The 23,599-nt window shown below is 35.1% G+C and overlaps 1 protein-coding gene across 2 annotated transcripts in view; it reads left to right on the top strand.

The window, feature by feature from the left end:
* The first annotated feature begins 1,041 nt into the window (after nucleotides 1-1,041).
* Nucleotides 1,042-23,599, top strand: part of LOC121390256 (paired box protein Pax-7-like) — a 44,992-nt gene continuing 22,434 nt past the window's right edge. The window contains exons 1-2 of one of the 2 annotated variants that reach the window (XM_041522038.1): nucleotides 1,042-1,192; nucleotides 22,951-23,451. In XM_041522038.1, the coding sequence (XP_041377972.1) occupies nucleotides 1,126-1,192; nucleotides 22,951-23,451 (568 nt within the window). In that variant the 5' untranslated portion in view covers nucleotides 1,042-1,125. Of the gene's footprint in view, nucleotides 1,193-10,027; nucleotides 10,137-22,950; nucleotides 23,452-23,599 lie in introns of those variants that run through there. The other variant, XM_041522039.1, reaches the window with a different exon arrangement.

The raw sequence follows: 23,599 nt of genomic DNA, 5'->3' as shown, positions 1-23,599 counted from the left end.
TCTCTACCTATTAATAGTATTATGATATATAAACAGAAAATGGCTAGAGGACGCTCGAACTATATAGAGTGTAACTATAAAGTGCAAGCTTTGCACGCTTGTGAACAATAAAGTTAGTCTATGTTGTGTAACGACACCACTGGAGCACATTGATTTATTAATCATTGGCTATTAGATGTCAAACATTTGGTAATTTTTGACATAGTCTTAGAAAGAAAAACAGATACATTGTCCCATTATTAGCAAGAGATATTTTATATGTACCATCCCACAGATAGAACGGCACATACCACGTTCTTTTATATACCAGTCGTGGTGTACTAGCTGGGACGAGAAATAGCCCAATGGGCCCACCGACGGGGATCGATCTCGGATCGACTACGCATCAACCGAGCGCTAAAGAACAATTGGTCTACGGTCCGCCCCATGTTGACAATAATTTTGACGAAACAGCCCATAAATTAAATATAATTTTATCTATTTCACACTTGAGCTGAACACTATTCATGTTGTTTTTCCTTGCTACTTGTCATCTCTTGAACGGATGTTTTTTCCCCGGCTATTTCTACCTTCTCGATTTAAGTGTATCAGTGGCCCCACAAACGGGGATCGATCCCACATCGACCGCGCATCAACCGAGCGCTAAAGTACCATTGGTCTACGTTCCGCCCCATGTTGACAATAATTTTTATGAACGGCCCATAAATTAAATACAATTTTATCTATTTCACACTTGAGCTGCCCGCGATTCACGTTGTTTTTCCCTTGCTACTTGTCATCTTTCGACCGGGTGTTTTTACCCCGGCTATTTCCACTGTCTCGATTTAAGTGTATCAAAAAGTCGTCATTTCTCGTTAACCATCAACACCTCCCACTTGTATTGATTGTGAGAAAAGTCAATTCATCGCCCTTCATGTGGAAGAATTCTTGCCCACGTGACTCAAACGACCCAACCGCGGTGACAAAAATCACCGAGAAGGAACAGATTAGAATTGGTATTAGCACGCTTCGCTTTTTTTGAGGGAAGAGATATACGTTTGAGACCGTCGGAAAGAGCCCTGTCACTTGCTTTAAGCTGGTGTGACGGACGCAGAAAAAGGAGGGAGACACTTTACGAACGAAAATATGCTGAATCCCGTGATCCCGTACCACTTGGCGAGTCTCGGTCTATTTCGACCGGTCTCTCTGGAAGGTAAAATTACATGTTGTAACCGTTACTAAACGGGGTGTGACATTGCTAGTCACGCTTTGCGTATATTTTAGATGGAGAAAGTGTGCGGCTACATTTGCCGTGAAATTAGTTACCAACCTTGGAACCGATTTTTATCGCTTGAAATTTTATGTCTCGTAGCACGAGATTAAAAACATTTTAAAAATAGCAATGACACGAAGTCGTGAGAATAGTTTTGTAATTTTCACGTTTGTGGAAATACGTTTAATATATAATTCACAAAGTAAATAAAATTCATGCAAATTTGTCGTGGTTTTAGAGCAAATGTAGCGATTATTGTATTATTATTTATTTTATTATTTATTATTTATTATTATTATTATTATTATTGTTGTTGTTATTGTTATTATTATTATTGGTATTATTATTATTATATTATTATTATTATTATTAAATCAATGTGCTTTTGTCGTGTCGTTAAACAAACAAACAAACAAACTATTATTATTATTATTATTATTATTATCATTATTATTATTATTTCAGAAATACGAAACAAATTGTAGTTAGAAATAGTTCTGCTTTGTTTGGCAATATATTATTTGTTTTAACGCTATTTCTATTTCAGTACAAAATACATTTACTGTAGAATATATAGTTACAGTATAAACTTTCTTAAAGGGGCATTCCTGAGTTTGCTGCATTGTAAGATGTTTCCGAAAAATAAAATATTTCTACGATTAAACTTACATATTAAATTTATTTTCTGGTTTAGAATATCAGTGTCTGTATATTTTATGTGTTGCTGGTCGTCTAATATTTGTAAGAAGCCCAAACTGGATTTTGTCTTCAAATAATTTCGTACGTACAATTTTTTTTTTTTTTTAGGAAATAAAATGAAATTTAACCTAGTACAAATAGTAGAACGATCAAAAACACGTTTAATATACAGCCACTAATATTTTATGCAGAAAAATATATTTGATATGTAATTACAATCGTTAAAAAGTCTCTGTTAGTCGATAACATTTTAGAAATTGCAGCAAACTCAGGAATGTCCCTTTAAACAATAAATTGTGAATGTTAATGAATACATTTAAATAATAACTTTAATAAACTGTTCTGATTTTGCTAGCACTTTTTGTAAATCGTTTCCATGTAACATATCCTTTTTAGTTACTAAAAATACAATATGTCATATTAATTACATTTTCTTGTTCAGAATGACAGTGTCACTGTATAAAATGTGTTTTTGCTGTCCTAATATTTTTAGCAACCTACCTGGATTTTACCTCCTAATAATGTCGTATATACGAATAAAAGTATATATTTTATATATTCAATTCTTTATTGAAACTTTGCGCAATAACTGCTCATCAAGATATACATACAAATAACATACTGAAAAACGAACGAAAGGTGTAAAATAGCACTATAACAATCAAAGGTGAATATAATAAAACATGTACATTTCGACTTTGTCTCTAAGTACCCCTGCGCGTGCTGTAACCTCGCCGTGGTGCAGGGGGGTGTAACATTTTCTTTGAGAATGGCCGATACAGCACAAAATTGAAGTTTTGAGTAAAACTCAGTATCTATCTGTGATATTTGTGTTTTTGCACAGTTCTTTACACTGTTTTTGTTTAAATCTTGAATTTTTATATTGATGTTGATCATCACTTTATTTATTTGCATTACCATAGTTTGACACCCAATACCCGATGTATTTTTCGTGCTGGGGTGTCGTTAAACATTCATTCAAATATATATATATTTGTCTCTAAGTAACAATGATATAGGTTTTGCGGGTTTTTAAAAAATATTTTCAATAGCTTTTTATCTAAATTACACAATTCTTTAATATTATGTGTACCCAGCAACTGTTAATTTGAACATAGATGGATGTACCCTATAATAATATTTAATATACAAAACTCTTAAATCATTAACAAAAATAGACAACATAATACAAAAATGAAACTCTGCTTCAATCTCTCCGAGTTGACAAAACACGCAAACTCTATTACGTCTATCAATATTATTATAACAACCAACTTCAATAGCTAAGCTATATATGTGACGACAATCGAATTATTATAATGTAAAAATGAATGTTAAGCCACTACTAATATTAAGGCGATCACAAACACTTTAAAAGTACAGACATTGATATTGTAATTAAGATGTCATTTCAGTCATTAAACATGTTCTGTTAGTGTAGGCAACAAACTCGGGTCAGTCGCTTTAATAAAACAAATTAATATACATATATAAATAATATAATATAAATGTAATTAATTGTTAAAATAACAAACAAACAATATATATATATATATATATTGTTTGTTTGTTATTTTAACAATTACGATAGACTCGTTGCAGTGCAGATGACTTTGAATGCCTAATTATAACATGAAATGATAAATACAAAAATAACTTTTCACCACCCAGTTAAACACCAAAGAACAACGTAGTAAAACAAAAACAAAACACAGTTTAATTTACAATAATATTTTGACCAGAATGTGTGTGTGTGTGTGTGTGTGTGTGTGTGTGTGTGTGTGTGTAGTCGCATTGCTCGTATCAAGAATTACAATCTAATGACAGAAAACAAATTTAAAATGTATTTTTTTAAAAATAAAAGTATTAAACAATTAAGAAAATGCGGCAATTGATTGTTATTTACGTAACACTACACCACCATATTACGAAACTTACATTTAACAACCGGTTAACCAACCAAATAAACATACACCAATAACAAGTCAACAACAACAACAACAACAACAACAAAATTCTAATTACTAAAATAAAATAGATACTATTTGTTTGTATGAAAATACATTTATTGCAGACAATATTTATTCCAAGTATATTTCTATTTATTTTTACACTGATTCATAACCCAGTAGCTGATGTGTATTTTTGTGCTATCGTTAAACATTCATTGATTCACTTATTCATAAACTCTCACTTATATTCTATCTTGCACGGACACATGCACTATGCGTATTGCACGGACACATGCACTATGCGCATTGCACAGACACATGCACTATGCGTATTGCACGGACACCTGCACTATGTGTACTTTATTGATTCTGTGCAGTCATGTTGTATTCCAGATTTATCAGCGGTATTTTATTTCATATCATACATATTGCCAATGTTTTGTAAAAGTTTAAATATTTTATTTCATATCATACATATTGCTGATGTTTTGTAAGAGTTTAAATATTTTATTTCGCCAATTCCTGATTTACAGAAGTCTCATAATAGTTACGACCGCATGGTCTGGGTATAATGTGCATAACTATAACACTTATTTACATATCAGTATAATAATATTAATGGTATACAACTGTATTATATATAGCAATGCAGAGCGATAAAAAAACGAAAAGGTAACACAAATAGACTCAGCTATAGGAAAATTCATAAAATCTTAGTAAAATTAAAAAAGAAGAATTGTGACAGAGGAGTCAATATAATTTAAAATTTGAAAAGATTATGTAGTTTGTATGTAACTTAAAAGTGAGAGAGAGAGAGAGAGAGAGAGAGAGAGAGAGAGAGAGAGAGAGAGAGAGAGAGAGAGAGAGAGAGAGAGAGAGAGACAGACAGACAGACAGACAGACAGACAGACAGACAGACAGAAACAGAGTGAGAGAGACAGAGCCAGATAGACGAGAGAGAGAGAGAGAGAGAGAGAGAGAGAGAGAGAGAGAGAGAGAGAGAGTAGGTGGGAGACAGAGAAGAGGGTGAATAGGGAGAGAAAGAAAGAAACATTGAAAGTAAAAAGAAATAGGAAACCCCGTTCTGACATAAACAGTACAGCAATAGATCTATTAAATGTCTTTTCCAGTAGACAGGACAGTACATAATACAAACTGTACCAAGCATAGAATATTAGTTGGGATGGAAGAATACCCGAATTCATAGAAGGCGATCGATCCTACGATCTATCACACCCTAGCGAGCACTTTAACACTGAGCTACATCCCGCCCCGCCCCCCCCCCCCCCAAAAAAAAAAGAAAGAGAAGAATTTAAAAAAACAAAACAAACAAACAACCCACAATAACAAACATGAATGGTTAATAAACATGGATACTGTAAGAGATTGAAGTGAAGTAAACACCAAAAAGAAACACATAGTAAATTGTTCCTACGATGGAATTGTTAAACAATATGCTATGATTTATACGTAAAGATCAGAAAGGGGTAGAATTTAGCTCAGTCGGTTGAGCGCTCGCCTGAGGTGCTTGTGTCGCAGGATGAAACACCTCGGTGGACCCATTCAACTGATTGTTGTTGTTTTTTCTCTTTCCAACCAGTGCACCACAATTGATCAAAGGCCGTGATATGCGCTTTACTGTGCTGCTAACGAAAAAAAAAAATGTTGCGGGTTTCCTCTGATGACTACGAGTCAGAATTACCAAATGTTTGACTTCCAATTAACGATAATTAATTAAACAATTTTGCTCTAGTGGTGTCGTTAAACAAAACAAACTTTAACTTTAAATATAACGACAAGATACTGAATATTTAAAAGTAAACCGAGTGTTGTGTAGTCTATGTCTATCCCGGTTAACACGACAATAGGTGCATAGGTACTTGTATTTCAAATCATTCTTGAGTTCATTTAATTATAACCGACTATAATTACAATAATAGGAAGTTGATCGGTTGGTGCAAACTATCGATCGATGATGAAATATACCAACCGATTCATAGGCGTACAGGCTCCCAGTTTTGTATGGGGTGGGTAGGGGAGGGGGTGGGGGGCAGGGGGGGGGGGCATGCTGGTTTTTGCCCGAATTAAACGAAAATCCCAAATCTGAATAACAATGTTTATTTATATATGCATTACTTCCAAACAGCTATATAGGGTTACAAACGAATCACTACGCAATTTTCCCAATGGATTACAATTACTTTTACGGGTAGAATGATAGAAATACATAGTAAAAATGGAATACTTAGTAAAAATGGCTCAGGTTAGCAGATGTTCCCCGAATATCTCTATCGATATTGCCAAAATTTGAGGATTTGCTCCAACACTAACCCACCCCCTCACACAACACAACATACCCCCCCCCCTCCACACACACACACACACACACACACACACACTGCCCCCTGTTTCGTACGCTTATGAACCGATCGATTCCCCACACTAGCCATGGGACTGAACAGGTACTAGAATGGCATGCTGGTACCGGTTCCCACCCAGGGTGTTTTTTTAACAGCTCAGTGAGTAGGTGTAAGGTCACTACACCGGCTTCTCTCTCACTAACCACTAACAGCTAACCACTAACCCCTGCCCTGGACAGAGAGTCCAGTTGGCTGTGTGTAGCCATGGCAGCGTGTTTGAACATCAGTTGGATATAAGCAGGAAAATCAAGCTGAACTGAAATGAATAGGAATAGCAGTGCAATTAATTGTAATCTAAATTATTCATTGAATCTCGATCCGCTTGAAACCCGATTTCACATTATTTTTATTTTGTAGTCTGCGAAAATGCTATATGATTGTTTTTTTAGTATTAACATTGTTATCAGACGTTATTCAGAAAAATTACCTAAATAAATTTCGCCTAAAATTGTCTATCTTTCATTTAATATTAAATTTATATCAACACGAATACACTATTACATGTTCTACAGTCCTACATGCATATCAGAACGAATACCAGTGTTTCCACACGTTTGTGTTACTAAGCAAAAAAACCCAGAAGGTTTTCCAAATGTGATTTTATGTTTATTTCGGTGGAACAAATGTAAAAATTGCACGTCGATATATGGCTGATCCTCAGTCTCATTGATGAAACTTGATAAATAGAATCAGTCGGTTATTACATTTAATGGATCTACAATGGAATTCCTGGTAAATACTTAATTAATTATCTCTCTCAATATCTGTGTGGTCCTTAACCAAATGTCTGACGCCATATAACCGTAAATAAAATGTGTTGAGTGCGTCGTTAAATAAAATATTTCTTTCTTTCATTAATTAAAAGAATCCGTAATTCGTTTGTTATTTAACGCAAATCACGTGGCGTGGTATTAAGACAAATCATTGCCCAATTTAGGGCTGGTAGGTAAAGGGTTCGCAGCCCGGTACCGGCTCCCACCCAGAGCGAGTTTTAACGACTCGATGGGTAGATGTAACACCACTATACGCTCTTCTCTCTCACTAACCACTAACAACTAACCCACTGTCCTGGACAAACAGCCCAGAAAGCGTAGGCGTGTGCCCAGGACAGCGTGATTGAACCTTAATTGCATATAAGCATGAAAATAAGTTGAAATGAAATAAAAATTGCCGAATTTTAAAACGTATCACAGAAAACCTATTATGCTTGACTTTGAAAAAACCCCACCCTAACAAATTAGAACATAGCTGCTATTTCAAAATCTACATTCATTTTGCGTTTTTATGAACCTAACTAAAGCTATTGATATCAAATATGGCGGGGTTTTTTTTCTGGAATATGCATGGTTCTATGGTTTAAGAAAAAACTTTAATTTTAAGTATATATTGTCTGTTTGTTTGTTTTACATTAACTGGATTATTAACACAATAAAACAGGTGCAAACATTTTTTACGATCGACTTTGCCGAACCAAACAGTTCGCTCATTTTAAATTTCATTTAAAAAAAAACATAATTCTAAAATAATTAACAGACAATAGTGAGTCATTTTTGTAATACAAAGGCTCAACAGTGCTCGTGCATGAAGATTATTAACTCCTTCTAGTTCCACAGCTTTAAGTATTAAGCGTAAATATAAGGTTCATATGCATTACAAAGAATCAGTTAAATAGGGTACATGCACATTTTAATAGAGTGCGCTGATAAACGGTGATAGATTTCAATATTTCATCATATTAACAGTTTTTATAGTAAATACAAGTGTATCAATTTATTTGAAAGTTTTGCTACAATTACAGGCTATTATTTTCTCAAAATACATGTATTTATTAAGTGTAAATACAGGATTCATATGCATTACAAAGAATCTATTAAATAGGCTGCATGTACATTTTCATATAGAACATTAAATAAATGTATGTTTTGACATATTAACAGAATGGAGGATAAACGGCTATGGTTTTCAATATTTCATCATATCGACAACTTTCATAGCATAAATATAAATGTAGTTTAAGGTTTTGCTACAATTACACATGATTATTGCTAAAAATATTTATTAAGTGTAAATACAGAGTTCATAGGCATTACAAAGAACCGATTAAATAGGCTATATGTACATTTTCCTATAGAACACAGACCCTACACAACGACGTATTTTTCACTATTAAAACTGTTTTTGATTATTTAAATTCGAAGTATTAAATTTTATTATTTACAATATTCGTTTTCGTATACCTGAAGTTGTTCTGGTAATCCAGGTTCTTTGTAATACACCAAAATGGATTTTTCATCATTCTGAAAACGCACGTTCGTCTGAAAAGTAATGGTTACCGAGACAAAGTTCTAGTTATTTTTGACGTTATTTCCCCGTTTAAACATCACAAACTTTAGCTTCTCTCTATTATAACCGTATCCAATGAACTAAACGTAAGTGTTCATTTACACGGACTGAAACTAGGGTCTACGCCTTTGAAAGAATACGCTGATAAACGGCACCGGTTTCAAAATGTCTTCATATCAACAGTTTTCATAAATAAATAAATAAATAAATACATTTTAGAGTTTTGCTACCATTACTTATGATTATTTCTCAAAATAGTGAACAGTGACATATTGACAGTGTTAATAAGTGCCCGACATTGCCAATGGATTGCAAATGTAGGCGCATATGTAGGAATTATAGCTGGGGGGGGGGGGGGGGGGGGGGGGGGGGGGGGGGGGGGGGGGGGGGGGGGGGGGGGGGGGGGGGGGGGGGGGTTAGACTGGTGACCGAAGTTTATAGCGGCGATGAGTCATGCTCCTCCGGAAAATATATATTGGAAAAAAGAAAATTTCCTTCTTGAGCAGGGTTGGGTTTCGACCCCCGAAAACACACACGTGCCTGAATAGTATAAATTTACATGAACATTAATCTCGAGCCTATACGACTTGGACTAGGACTATAGAAGGCATTTCTGTTATAGATCTTATTTCGCATAGGCCTCAGAAGATGCCAAGGACCCAAGTGGGGGGAGCATTAATAAAATTTATTATATTAATTCCAATAATTCGCCTTACAACTTGTGGTGCAATGTATAATATTTAGAATTGGGGAGAGGCAGTGTCCCCCAACACACACACACCTCCTCCACACCTGTTTAGACACATATGATTCTAAAACCAATCCCGTTAGCCTACCAATTCCGTTTTCTTTTCCAAGATTCCAAGAGGCAGGTAACAGATTAATTAGTTTCTGAAAACGAAGAACATTCGGAGATTTAAGAATTTTCTCTTTTGAAGTTGTTGGTGCGTCTTTTCGCGCCTCGTAGTTTATGACCGCGGCTACGTGCTAACCTGCGAAACACCTTGCACCAACAGGTTGTCTATCTAACTAACGTTTAACGAGCGAATCTTTGAAACAAAAACCAAAACTGCCCCATCGCCCTTTGCGAGATCCTTAGCTTTGAAGCTTCGCGTTTATTACTCCATGTTAATTAGCTGAGCGATTGTCGCCGATGATACGGCACAGTCCCAATGGCGGGGGGTAAGTTTGGAAAGTCTGGTCGCAGGGTGTTGCTCAACTCGTTAAGCCTGATGAAGCTGTTTTGTTCTTTCGATTGTCCTTACGTGAATAATTTAACGCCGTAATTTGCATAAAATCGGCGCGTACAAATTGAAGCTCACATCCCGTAGTTTCGTATTTCCTTTGGCACTCTGCGCTAGTCTTGGCGGGGTCGGAACAGTGACACGGAACTGACTACGCCTCATTTTTTGTTTCTTCTCGGAATTGTAATGGATTTCACCCGAATGGAGCAAGAAGCACTTTTAAAAGGTCAGTTATAGATTATCTCAACACAAAAGAGAAAAGAAGTAAACGAAAAGTAAATGTGGTGCCAAAATATATTTATATATGCGTAATAATTAATCCGTATTAAAAATAATAAAATCCTAATCAAAGATTTCATTTAAAAATAATAATAATAATAATAATAGCATAACATTGTATTTAGTTCATTATAGCCATTTGGGAAAACCCCCCCCCCCCCCCCCCCCCCCCCCAGGTTTATATTTTATTTTATAATAATTAACTCGGTATTGTACCATCATTCTTATGTATCTATATAAAATACTGTGTCTATAAGCAATTCCTGAATTAAAAAATATATATATTACAAAGGACTTGAATTATAACAATACAGATATGGAGGAAATTTAATGGTAGGTGAATAAGTCTTTTTTCACAGAGTTATTTAATGTTTAAATTTCTTAAAGCGTTAATAAAGAATTAGTGCCATTCTATTAGCTATTTAAGTTTTCAACATGACCTGGCATATTGTTGTTGAAATAGTAAATATTTTTTACATTTAAAATGTTTTATTAAATTATTTAAAACCATTCCACAAATACATATCGTTATTATAAGTCTTGTTAAATTTTAACTTAAAATTATAAATACTAAGTATTTTAAAACTGATTAACTAACATTTAATTTTGGTGGGTTTTTTCCTCTTGTCAATTCAAACAGTATTTAAAACACTGAAGTTTATATTGATAAACAAATGAAAGAAAGAAAATGCCTAACATTTAAGATAATAATACAGCTTAAGCCAATACACGCTTGAACTTAAAGTGTTTACTATGTACAGAGATGCAAAATCCTTATCGCCGCTGTTCTTAATCAGTGGCGGATCCAGAAAATCCATTGGTGGGAGTGACATGAAGTGGAATGCCACGGGAACTTTGGGGGAGGTTTGGAGGGGGGTCATAAAAAAATAAAATTAATATATAATAAAGTTATAACTATCGCAAAATTTAGGGGGACGAGCCCCTGATAACCCCACCCCACCCCTAGATCCGCCTCTGTTAATTTTTGTGGTACATTCTCTTGTTCTTGGTTTGTTTCGCATCAACTAATGTTTGAGCTACTACTGAAACCAGGACTACAACGAAACACGTTGGTTTTGCGAAAATGTTTTACAAACTTTTTAGCAAAATGTTGTGAACAATGTGTAAGATAACAGTGGGGTGGGGGGTGGGGAGAGGGACTGAAATATGCGTGATAACTAAGGTCAATGCCTTATGGTCTTTCCTTATCTCTTACAACAATACACGTACGAGTATACATACATAAATAACATACTAGAATGTCCCTTTTGAACACGACTTAGAAAAACCGCCAATGACGTGAGCTGTTTTAAAATCATTTATTCTGGATGGTTGTTAAAATACGCCAACAGTTTGTAGGTTGTTTTTTTTTCACGGAAGATTTGAGGAGACCGTAAAAGAGATATAAACCATGTAAACATAAACACGTGTAGTTGCACGCTGTGAAACAGACACGGGTGTCACGTGTCAAGTAATGTATTATTTTTCTACATATCGTCAAACTCCACGGGTTTCATGTAAGTGTCCTCTGCAAATCATTTTCATTTTTCTTTTCTTATGTTCTTAAAGTTCAAGCACACCTGTCTGGGGGAAACGCCTCAGTTATCCACATAGGCGTATTGGGTCCAGTTTTGTAGGAGGGAAGACTGGGTTTTTTCCCAGATTAAATAAAAATGCCCGAATCTGGATAACAACATTAACATTTATTCATATTAGTATTACAGCTAAACAGCTATATTGGGTTACAACCCTTTAACGAAACACTTGGCATTTTTACATGGATTACAACTAATTTTGCGTGTAGAATGATGGATAAACATTGTAAAAAAACAACAAAAAAACAAATTTTCCCCGAATATCTCTTATCGTTTTTGCCCGAATTTGAAAATTTGCTCCAGTACTAGGCAGTTGGCCCCCCACCCCTCGTCTAGTACGCTTATGACTATCCAGACTGTATGTCCAAGACAGACAGACAGACAGACAGACAGACATATATTTGATTACAGTCTTATACCGTACAATACACAAGAAACATTCCCAATAAAATGGAAGGAAGGAAGGAAATGTTTTTATTTAACGACGCACTCGACACATTTTATTTACGGTTATATGGCGTCAGACACATGGTTAAGGACCACACAGATATTGAGAGAGGAAACCTGCTGTCGCCACTTCATGGGCTACTCTTTTCAATGAGCAGCAAGGGATCTTTTATATGCACCATCCCACAGAAAGGATAGTACATACCACGGCCTTTGTTACACCAGTTGTGGAGCACTGGCTGGAACGACAAATAGCCCAATGGGTCCACCGACGGGGATCGATCCTAGACCGACCGCGCAACAAGCGAACGCTTTACCACTGGGCTACGTCTCGCCCCCAATAAAATTGAGTTATGGGAGACTAAAAAATTCACATTATCAACAGTAAAACATACAGACATATTATACGTAATATATATATGCAATAGAATATATAATAAACATTCTTATTAAACGGTATAAAGGTCACTGATCGTGGAGTTATAAGGGATTAAAAAATATTTTTAAATAGTGAAACATAATAACATATTATACGTAATAAAATTTTAAAGTTCCGACATTTAAAATAAATTCAAATTTATAAGACAGATGTTAATTTTTGGGAACTGATTACGGTTTTTCAAAGATAGTGGAACACCTTTTTAAAAAGGCACCTACGTTAGTTTAATCTATCGACAATTCACGATATTTAACCAATAACGAAGAATGGCGTGTCACTGAACGAAAATGTACAGGTAGTGTCAATAGCATTATCAGAAAAGTTGATAGATGTTTATATTTGAATCACAGTGAAATATTATTTTTATTTACTTGTGGAAACACTGACGATTGATGCTAAATGGTTAAAAGGACATTCCCGAGTTTGCTGCATTGTAAGATGTTTCCGACTAATAAAATATTTCTACGATTAAACTTACATATTAAATATATTTTCTTGTTTAGAATATCAGTGTGTATATTTAATGTGTTTCTGGTCGTCTTAATATTTGTAAGAAGCCCAAACTGGATTTTGTCTTCAAATAATTTCGTACGTACGAAAAACATTTTTAGGAAATAAAATTAAATTTAACCTAGTACAAATATTAGAACCATCAGAAATACGTTTATTATACAACAACTAATATTTTATACAGAAAAATATATTTAATAATTAATTACAATCGTTACAAAATCTCTGTTAGTGGATAACATCTTAAAAATTGCAGCAAACTCAGGAATGTCTCTTTAAATAAAACCAAATAAAAAATCACAACCTTTAAGATAAAAATAAAGATTTTAAATAATGATAGTAAATAAAATAAAACTTAAATTAAAAAAAAAAATGTTTAATTGTTTTATATGTGATGCGTATTCTACAGTTATCGTTAAAAATGGAACATATTTATTAAAATAATATTCTTCTTTGTAAACAATAACATATTATATTGTAAATAGTAAATTACGTATGTTATTGATATGAACTTGTTTAATCAGGGCGGGACGTAGCCCAGTGGTAAAGCGTTCGCTTGATGCCCGGTCGGTCTAGGATCAATCCCCGTCGGTGGACCCATTGGACTATTTCTCGTTCTAGCCAGTACTCCACAACTGGTGTAACAAAAGCCGTGGTATGTACTATTCTGTCTGTGGGATGATGCATATAAAAGATCCATTGCTGCTAATCGAAAAGAGTAGCCCATAAAGTGGCGACAGCGGGTTTCCTCTCTCAGTATCTGTGTGGTCCTTAACCATAACACTGATGCCATATAACCGTAAATAAAATGTGTCGAGTACGTCGTTAAATAAAACATTTCCTTCCTTGCTGAATCAAGAAGCTTAATCGAGTGATAATGGATCTTTCTGTTTTTTTACAGATGCCCGCGTGTTCGACATTCACGGCTCGCTACAAATAATATTATAGAGAAAACTATATCATGTGCGCTTTCGTTGAATAACTAAGTCCTGAATATTTTATTTTGTACCAAAACTCTGCATCCCAAAATACACTTTCTTTCCCAAAGGCTTAGCATCATATAAAACTTTATCTGTATAAAAATCATCCACAAAGCATGACAAAAACATACTCCCAAGCATTTTAATTAAATTATTTTTTGTGTGTGTATGATTCAGTAACTTCACTTACCGCATCTTTTTTTTCTATAGAAAACGACCGCCGAGTGCGTTGAAAAATAAAATTACATTTAATCACTGCAATAGATCTCTGCTACGTAACGTTAATGCTGGAAGATTGATATTTGATTAGAGAAATAGACGCGACTGTCAGGTCTATTTCGCACTATTGTGTGGCGAAATTGAATCAAGCTGTTGTATGTAACAGACAACAGTTGATACCAGTTTTTGCTAGCTAGATGATGGTTTTAAGATACAATTTGAAAGTTTTATGTCTGGACGAGAAAAACTAATTACTGAGACGAGTAATTTGAAGAGGATAAATAAGCGATATATGTAAATTGATATCCTTTGATATTTATAACAATCGAAAGAGAGAAAATAGATGCTTATTTGAATTATAGCGAAAGAGTATAATTACTGTTTTAGAGGGTTAAATTTTGTTTACGAACTCTAAAAATCGTACGCTAGTGGTAGTGGTGGTTGTTAACAGCTAATGCCTGTGCACGCTTTTAAAAGAAAAAACTATTTTAAAATATCCTAACAAAATCAACCTTCTTGACCTTTCTTCTTCTTCTTCTTTTTTTGAGGGGGGTGGGGGGGGGAGGTCGGGGACAAAGACGTAGTCAGGATTTTATATTTGGGGCGCCCACAAGAGGTGCACCAACATTGTCTGCGGGCAAAGGGAAAATGTAAACGGTGGTGGGAAGAAAAAGAGATGCAATGTGGAGTGGGGGGGGGGGGGGGGGATATTATCTCGTCAGATTTTTTTTTTTTTTTGGGGTGTGTGTAGCAAAAAGAGGACGCATTGCACGTTTGTGAAAAGCTTGATCACTATAAACGTTTACATAAATACGAGTTTCTCTGCTGTCGTATATTTAAATAATATATACAGTTGAAAATGACAAATAAGAAACTGAATTTACATGTGACTTAAACATTTCGATCTCGGCTTCTTTAATTTTATTTTTATTTATTTCACTGAATAATTCACTTGTATACATTAATGAAAACTTTATTTTTAAATTATTCACTGGATAATATATATTTGTCGTTATGCAGAAATACAACTTATTTTCATTATCTGCAGTAGCGTAGGAAGATGCCAAAAGTGTGTGTGTGTGGGGGGGGGGGGGGGCACACTTTTATATTTACACACTTTTAAACTATTATAAAGCAAATATAAAGCAAAATATATGAAAAGTTGGGGGGGGGGGGGGTGTACATGCCCCCCTTGGCTCCCCGCTTCCTACGCCAGTGATCTGTTTGTCTGTCTGGGTGTCTGGTTAAAAAGTGAAATCGAGTCGGTTTCATCGAGTGAAATAAAGTCAGCCTAATGAAATGTAAACTTTTTCAATTAAATCAATAGCAATAAAACAATTATGTTCTCAAATTAAACAAAGTGTGCGAGATCCCCCGTGGTGTAGGTGGGTAGTGTTACCCACCAGACGACGAAAAGTCAGCTTTTTAATTCATTGATTTGAGAACCCGATCACTTGATACGGATACTGCCAGCTAAGTTGTTGCAACACGCCCAATTACCACGTTAGATTTAAATGCGCGGTAAATCGAACCAGAAAATTTCCTCACCATAAACAAGTGAAACGAATTTAGGGCCATTACGAATTTGTACGCATGGTCAAACAATGATCAGACTCGTAACAAAAATAAACCCGGGCGGAAGGCCTACGATTTTTGTAAACGCCTCAGTGATTGGATGAGAGACAACGACGTTACAGTCCCGCGGCAAATTCTGTTAATAAAATAGCTAAAACTTAAAATGGTAAAAAAGTAATATTATTGAGTAATTTATCACAATAGAACTGTTGTAATTCCAGTAACTAGAGCAGAACTTCTTTGTGATAAAACAATACACATATTACGAGCTAATATGAAATGTATTTTACAGGTAATTATTTTGCTGTTGTGATTTCTACATGAAGTTTGGTTAAATGAAATCAGGAAAGATAAGATTAAATTATTACAGACGAGTGGATTCTAATCCAGGCTTTTTCAAGTTTTAACAATCGTGCTTTTTAATTGCCATGCTCTTCGGGTTTCACCAAGTCAAGTCTAATGTTTAAAACTTAAATAAAGAGAAATCGAGTCTTTGTTCATTTAAATATCTGTGTAATAGTCACTACTTTAATAAATGAAATACTGAACAGATATTTAAAAAGTTAAAGTCAAAGTTTGTTTTGTTTAACGATACCACTAGAAGATATTGATTAATTAATTATCCACTATTGAATGTCAAGCATTTGGTAATTCTGAAATATAATGATAAAGTTTGTTTTGCTTAACGACACCACCAGAGCACATTGATTAATTAATCATCGGCTATTGGATGTCACACATTTGGTAATTCTGACTCGTAGTCATCAGAGGAAACCCGCTACATTTTTCCTAATGCAGCAAGTGATATTTTATATGCACTTTCCCACAGACAGGAAAGCACATACCACGGCCTTTGATCAGTTATTATTACGTCAAAGTTAAAATTTGTGTTGTTTAACGACACCACTAGAGCCCATTGATTAATTAATCATCGGCTATTGGATGTCAAACATTTGGTAGTTTCAACTTGTAGTCATCAGAGGAAACATTGTCTCCATTAGAAACAAGGGATCTTTTATATGCACTTTCCTACAGACAGGACAACACATACCACGGTCTTTGACCAGTTGTGGTACACTGGTTGGAATGAGAGAAAAAACCCCAATCAGTTGAATGGATCCACCGAGGTGGTTCAATCCTGCGACGCAAACACCTCACGCGAGCGCTCAACCGACTAAGCTAAATCCCGCCCCGAACAAATATTAAAGTGACAAACCCTAGTTTTTAGACACTACCACATATTGTTCAATATTAAAGTCATTGTTGATAGTTGAAATCAGATGTTACTTAGATTTCATTGTTTAGATTATCCATTTTCAAACAACCGAAGTGGATTTTTTAATTTTTTTATTATTATATTTTTTTTTTTTAAGAACTCACAAACTTCTGAGAAGTAACGGCTATAAAGTCGAGCCGTAGTCTGTTTTCAAGGATATTCAACGTCACAGACTTGTTTCACTCTGTTGTAACTTTATCCAGATGTGTCACAGGTTTATAGATTAATCAAAGTTAGTGTCCATTTTCACAGGTTGAAACTAGGGTCTGTGAGTTTAAAAGTAGCCTAAATATAGCGAAATTCAATACGTTTTGAAAGTGACTGCAACAACTCTTTTTTGTTTTGTTAATAGTTTGATTGTGTAATGCCTACAAAGCTTTTAACAAATCATTTAGTTTTTAGGCTACACATTGAATATATTTTAATTTAGGGGATTTCTTTACTTCCTTGGTATATTTTATAATTAAATGTGTCGAATTCGTGCCACTAGTGCAATTCTCCTGTCTGTCCATAAAAATATGTGATAACCAAAATTGTTTTAAATAAAATAAATATAAATATAGATATACACGTAAACAAATGTTTTCTGTAGTGGTGCTTGATATAGTATTTTCATATAGTATTTTCACATTATTGCATTTCAACTTTATTTTCGTGCTTATATCAATTATGGGTCAAGCACGCTGTCCTGGACACACCTCAACAGTCTGGGCTGTCTGTCCAGGACAGCGGTTTAGTTGTTTAGCTGTTAGTGAGGGAGAAATCAGTGTAGTGGCCTTACACCTACGCAATGAGTTGGTAAAACTCAATCTGGGTGAGAGCCGGTGCCTGGATGCGAACCCAGTACCTACCAGCCTTAAGACCGACGGCTTAACCACTATGCCAAGTAGATAATATTTTATTATAATTACGTATTAAGCCGGAAACCTGGTCCTCTATAAACAATTCTTAAATATTGTCATATTTTACACAGCTTTATTATTTTATTTTTTTTAAATAAAATAATTAAACAGCCTATTATATTATATACATTATACTAGTAATAGCGTGGATAATGAAGCAGAACCCAACAATTATGCATCATCTAAAGTGCCGCCAAACCGCTGTGGTTCTTTGGGTTCTGTTTACCTAAACAATACAGGCCTGCCACCTGCTAGCCACGCCCTCAAACATGGACACGATCGTAGAACGCGGATTGGCTGGGCGGTTCCGGCATTGGAGTGGGCGTGGTTCTGTAATCGATTGATACATCGGCTGATAAACGGAATAGCGTGGCTTTATATACTAGTAATTATTGTTTATTACAGCGCACTGAAATTCTTCACCGATTTTAAAATTCGTAGTATAAAAGACTAACTATGCAAGTGTGTAGTATTAATAACAACAACAGTATTACCATTGCATTAATTATTTTGTTAATAATTTTAATAATCTGGATAAATTATTATTTTAGTAAGGACTATTAATTACAGAATTGATCATCTGGGATAGGAGCGAAGCGCAAAAATTATTAGTTTATGTATGTCCGTGCCTTTATCTATATTCGGTATGGGGTGGAATATAGTTCAGTCGGTAGAGCGATTGCTTGAGATCGTTGGGTCGTCGGATCGAAGCATCTGGGCTGACCCATTTTTAATGTTTTTGTTTTATTTTATATGGTCTTGAAAACATTTCTCTTTAAGTAATTGTAAAAAAAATTATTATGATTTTAAAAAAAAATTCCGTCTAAAATGTATTAAGAAGTAATAACCACTTTGTTGACGACTGATTGGCTGGTACTAGATTCGGATAATAATAAAAAAAAATAATAAAAAAAAAATGCCGAGAACAATAATTATATACATTCCAGTTTATATACTAGTCCAGAAATAATTAAATTAAATTAATTAATCAATCAATCAATCATGTTATTACAGGATTTCACAATTTAAAATACATTTACTCGCAGTTCCGAATTCTGGCCTGCCTGGGGTGAGATCGTAGTCCAGTGGTAAAGCGCTCGCTTAATACATGTCGGTTTGGGGTCGATCCCCGTCAGTGGGCCCATTTAGCCTATTTCTTGCTCCAGACAGTGTACCACGACAGGTACATCAAAGACCGTGGTATGTGCTACCATGTCTATGGGATGGTGCATATAAAAGATCTCTTGCTGCTAAACGAAAAGAGTAGCCCATGAAGTGGCGACAGCAGGTTTCCTCCCTCAATATCTGTGTGGTCCTTAACCATAATATGTCCTATTTGTCCTATAAAATAATCCTATTTGAATTTAAGTTGTTTTCTTTTCATAAGCATATGTGTAGGCCTATTTTTTGTTCAATATTTCTATAACATATTAAAATTTACAACTCTTTAAAAACTGCACCTTAGATTGTTTTCTTAGTCAAATATATATAATACATATATTTTTTTATTCACTTTTGAATAAGGGTATTAGTGACAAAAAATCCCCTGCTGTTAATCGGAAAGAGTAGCCCACTGTGTGATGACAGTGGGTTTCTTCTCTCATTATTTATTTGTGTGGTCCTTAACCATATGCCTCACGTCATATGACCGTAATTAAAATATGCGCAGCGAGTCGTTAAATAAAAATATTCCTTTTTTGCTAGTCAGAATTTTTTTTTTCTTTTCTAAATCGTACTAAATAGATATATTAATGCAAACACTTCGACCACTTTAATAAGTATTCAGTGCATTCGCTGTGCTTTCAAGCAGCAAATCCTTTTCGACAAAGGTGTAAAATTCCTACAGCGAGGACGATTAAGAACCCAGTTTTCACAGGTAACAAATTAACGCTTCACTCAATTGGCACCAGACTTTTGTTACTCAACCAAGTGGTGTAGAAAATCGCACCGCTTTGATGTCCCGCCCATTAAAGAGCGATACTGTTATCTAGACGCGATAATCGTGTTTCACTTGCAGCGGCAAACGAACCCGTGTGTTAGCACCGTGTTAACAAGATATTCATTTCAGCAATTAATCAGATGGTCATTTCGTTTGATTTGTCCTTATCCGCCTCTTTAACCGTTACACGATGTCCATTCCAAAATTAACTTGTGGAGGCAACATTTATTTAGCTTTATTTTAATCATTAAAGGGACATCCTCAGTTTGCTGCAATTTTTAAGATGTTATCTTTAAGACTTTTTGATGACTGTAATTACATATCAAATATATTTTTCTGCATACAATATTAGTGGCTGTATATTAAACGTGTTTCTGATCGTTCTAATATTTGTACTAGGTTAAATTTCATTTTATTTCCTAAAATATAGGGGGTTTTTTTCGTAAGGAAAAATCCAGTTTGGACTTGTTAGAAATATTAAGACGACCAGAAACTCATTGAATATACAGACACTGATATCCTAAACAAAAAAATATATTTAATATATACGTTTAATCGTGGAAATATTTTATTAGTCTTAAACATCTTACAATGGAGCAAACTCAGGAATGTCGGCAGGGCTTTTTTTCAGAAACAATCCCTATATATAAAAGAAATTGATGCACTGATATTATACGATTTTTGCCGAAAATGAAACGCATTTACAGGGCCGTAGCTAGCAGGGGTGATATTTTATGCAATAAATAAAATAAATTACTGTATATTGATATTGACGTTTTAAGTATGTAACTTTCTTGATTTCAAAATGTTCGGGGATGGAGTGTGTGTGTGTGTATGGGGGGGGGGGGGGGGGGCTTTTATACCGTCGGTCCCTGATTTAGTCATTTAATTTCATGCTGTGAGTGATAATTTTTGTAATAGTTATTATTTGTTTTGTAATTAAAACATACGTTGTTTATTTGACTCTTGTTCTTAAAATTAATTTAAACATTTAATTAATTTAGTTCCTTATACATTAATGTTAACGTATATTATTTAGTGTTGGTGGCGCTGATTTCTTTGTGTATTTTCCTTATTCATCTAATGATAGATGTAAAGCTATTTCCTGAAATTACTAATATTTCTCCTTCTTCTCCTTCTTCTTCTTCTTCTTCTTCTTCTCTCTTTCCTGATTGTTTTACTTGATTTTGTTGTTTTCATAACAATATTTTTATTTTATTATTTTTATTAAAATATTTTCCAGAAACAGTTTTGTAATCATAATTGAAACATTTAGGATGCATATGTATTTATACATAGATTAATTATAATTATCTTAAAGTATGTACACTATTTTTAAAGAAAATAAACGAATAAATAAATAAATAAATAAACAAAATGGAAAACATAACCCGAAAAAAGACAATGCGTTTGCAGGAAAGTGAAGGTTTGTTGGGGATTTTTTTTTTTTTTTTTTTTTTAGGGAGACATATATTATTTAAAATTTGCTGCCATTTAACATGATTTCGACTATAAGAGCCTTTTTAACGACCAAAATTACGTTTTAAATTAATTTTCTTAAACATCGATGTCTGTACTTTGTGGGGCGAGGCGTAGCCCAGTGGTACAGCGCTCGCTTGATGCGCTGTCGGTTTGGGATCGATCCCCGTCAGTGGGCCCATTGGGCTGTGTCTGGCTCCAGCCAGTGCACCACGACTGTTACATCAAAGACTGTGGTATGTGCTTGCCTGTCTATGGAATGGTGCATATAAAAGATCCCTTGCTGCTTATCAAAAAGAGTAGCCCATGAAGTGGCGACAGCAGGTTTCCTCCCTTAATATCTGTGTGGTCCTTAACCATATGTCCGACGCCATATAACCGTAAATAAAATGTGTTGAGTGCGTCGTTAAATAAAACATTTACTTCCTTCCTGTACTTTGTATGATCTCTGTGTTTCCGTATATCCTAAAATGCGTAGTGGTTCAAATTCATTTTGTTTCCTAATGTACGTACGAAATTATCGAAAGGTAAAGTAAAAGGTATTAATTAATACAAACATCAGAATGACCAGAAACATTCAAGAAAAAAGAAAGAAAAAAAGTCATTGTAGGTCTGCAATTATTCGTAAACAAGGTTAAATAAGGGCAGACTGTATTGAAGAAAAACAACCCACACATTAAACACTCCCCACTGCATCCCTCATCTGATTATAATTATTCTCCAACTAGCTTTTGTGAGCTAAGAATAGTTAGACAGGAGGAAGAAAGGGGTGGGGACGAGAGAGAGAGAACACAACCATACAATTAAAATCCGATTTTGTCTAATTTAAATAATAACATAGGGTGGGGTGCAGCTCAGTTGTAGAGTGGTCGCTTGAGGTGTGATGAGTCATGGGATCGATCGCCAACGACAGAGTCAGGTTTTGTTCATCCCAACCAGTGTGTAAAGTATATATAAAAGATACCTTGCTGCTAATGAAAACAAAAAAATGTAGCGGATTTCCTCTGAAAACTATGGCCAGAATTATTAAATGTTTGACTTTGAATAACTGATCATTAATAATATTATTAATCAACATTATTATTTTCTAGTAGTGTCAAAACAAACATTAATGTAAATAAATGTAATATAAATCTCCCAACAGGGACATTTAAATTATCTTACATTTACTGAATGAGATTTGGAAACTCATTTTTTTTCAGTAAGACTATGTGGCCGAAAATTAAAAAATGTACAGAGTGCCTCTTTTAGCCCAACAACTCTGACTGTAGAAGGTTCGACGGACATTTGGACAGACATTCAGCCCAAATGTCCGTCTAGCCCTCTACAGTCAAAGTACTCGGGCTATGTTTGTTTATGTGTATATATATTTAATTTTAATATTTGTCTTCTATTTCCAGGTCAGGGCCGCGTCAACCAGTTAGGAGGGGTGTTCATCAACGGCCGCCCCTTGCCCAACCACATCCGCCTGAAGATCGTGGAGCTCGCCGCCCAGGGGGTGCGGCCGTGCGTCATCAGTCGCCAACTCCGCGTCTCCCACGGGTGCGTCTCCAAAATTCTTCAGCGGTACCAGGAAACGGGAAGCATTCGTCCAGGAGTTATCGGCGGGAGTAAGCCGCGCGTAGCAACACCGGAAGTGGAAAAGCGGGTGGAGACGTATAAGCGCGAGAATCCGGGGATCTTCTCGTGGGAGATCCGCGATCGTCTGCTCAAGGAGAGAGTCTGCGACAGAGGCAGCGTGCCCAGCGTCAGCTCCATCAGCCGGGTACTCAGGACCAAGGTCAAAGGATCCGACGGAGAGGACGAAGGTGAAGGTCACAGCAGCTCTTCCGGGGGCGAGGCCGATAAATCGAGGGATGATGGGAACGAGGCTGTCGATACCAGCGGAGAAAAATCAGACGGTAAGAAAATTTTAGGTTTTTGTTTTCATCTTTTATTGTTGTTGTTGCTGGGTTTTTTGTTTGTTTGTTGTTGTTTGGGTTTTTTTTGGGGGGAGGGGGTAGGTTACTTAAGTTAAAGTAGAAGTGGAAAATAATTATTGCATTAAAA

The sequence above is a fragment of the Gigantopelta aegis genome, chromosome 15 (assembly GCF_016097555.1).
Source record: "Gigantopelta aegis isolate Gae_Host chromosome 15, Gae_host_genome, whole genome shotgun sequence".
Lineage (NCBI taxonomy): Eukaryota > Metazoa > Mollusca > Gastropoda > Neomphalida > Peltospiridae > Gigantopelta > Gigantopelta aegis.
This window is presented reverse-complemented; position numbering and strand designations above follow the sequence as displayed.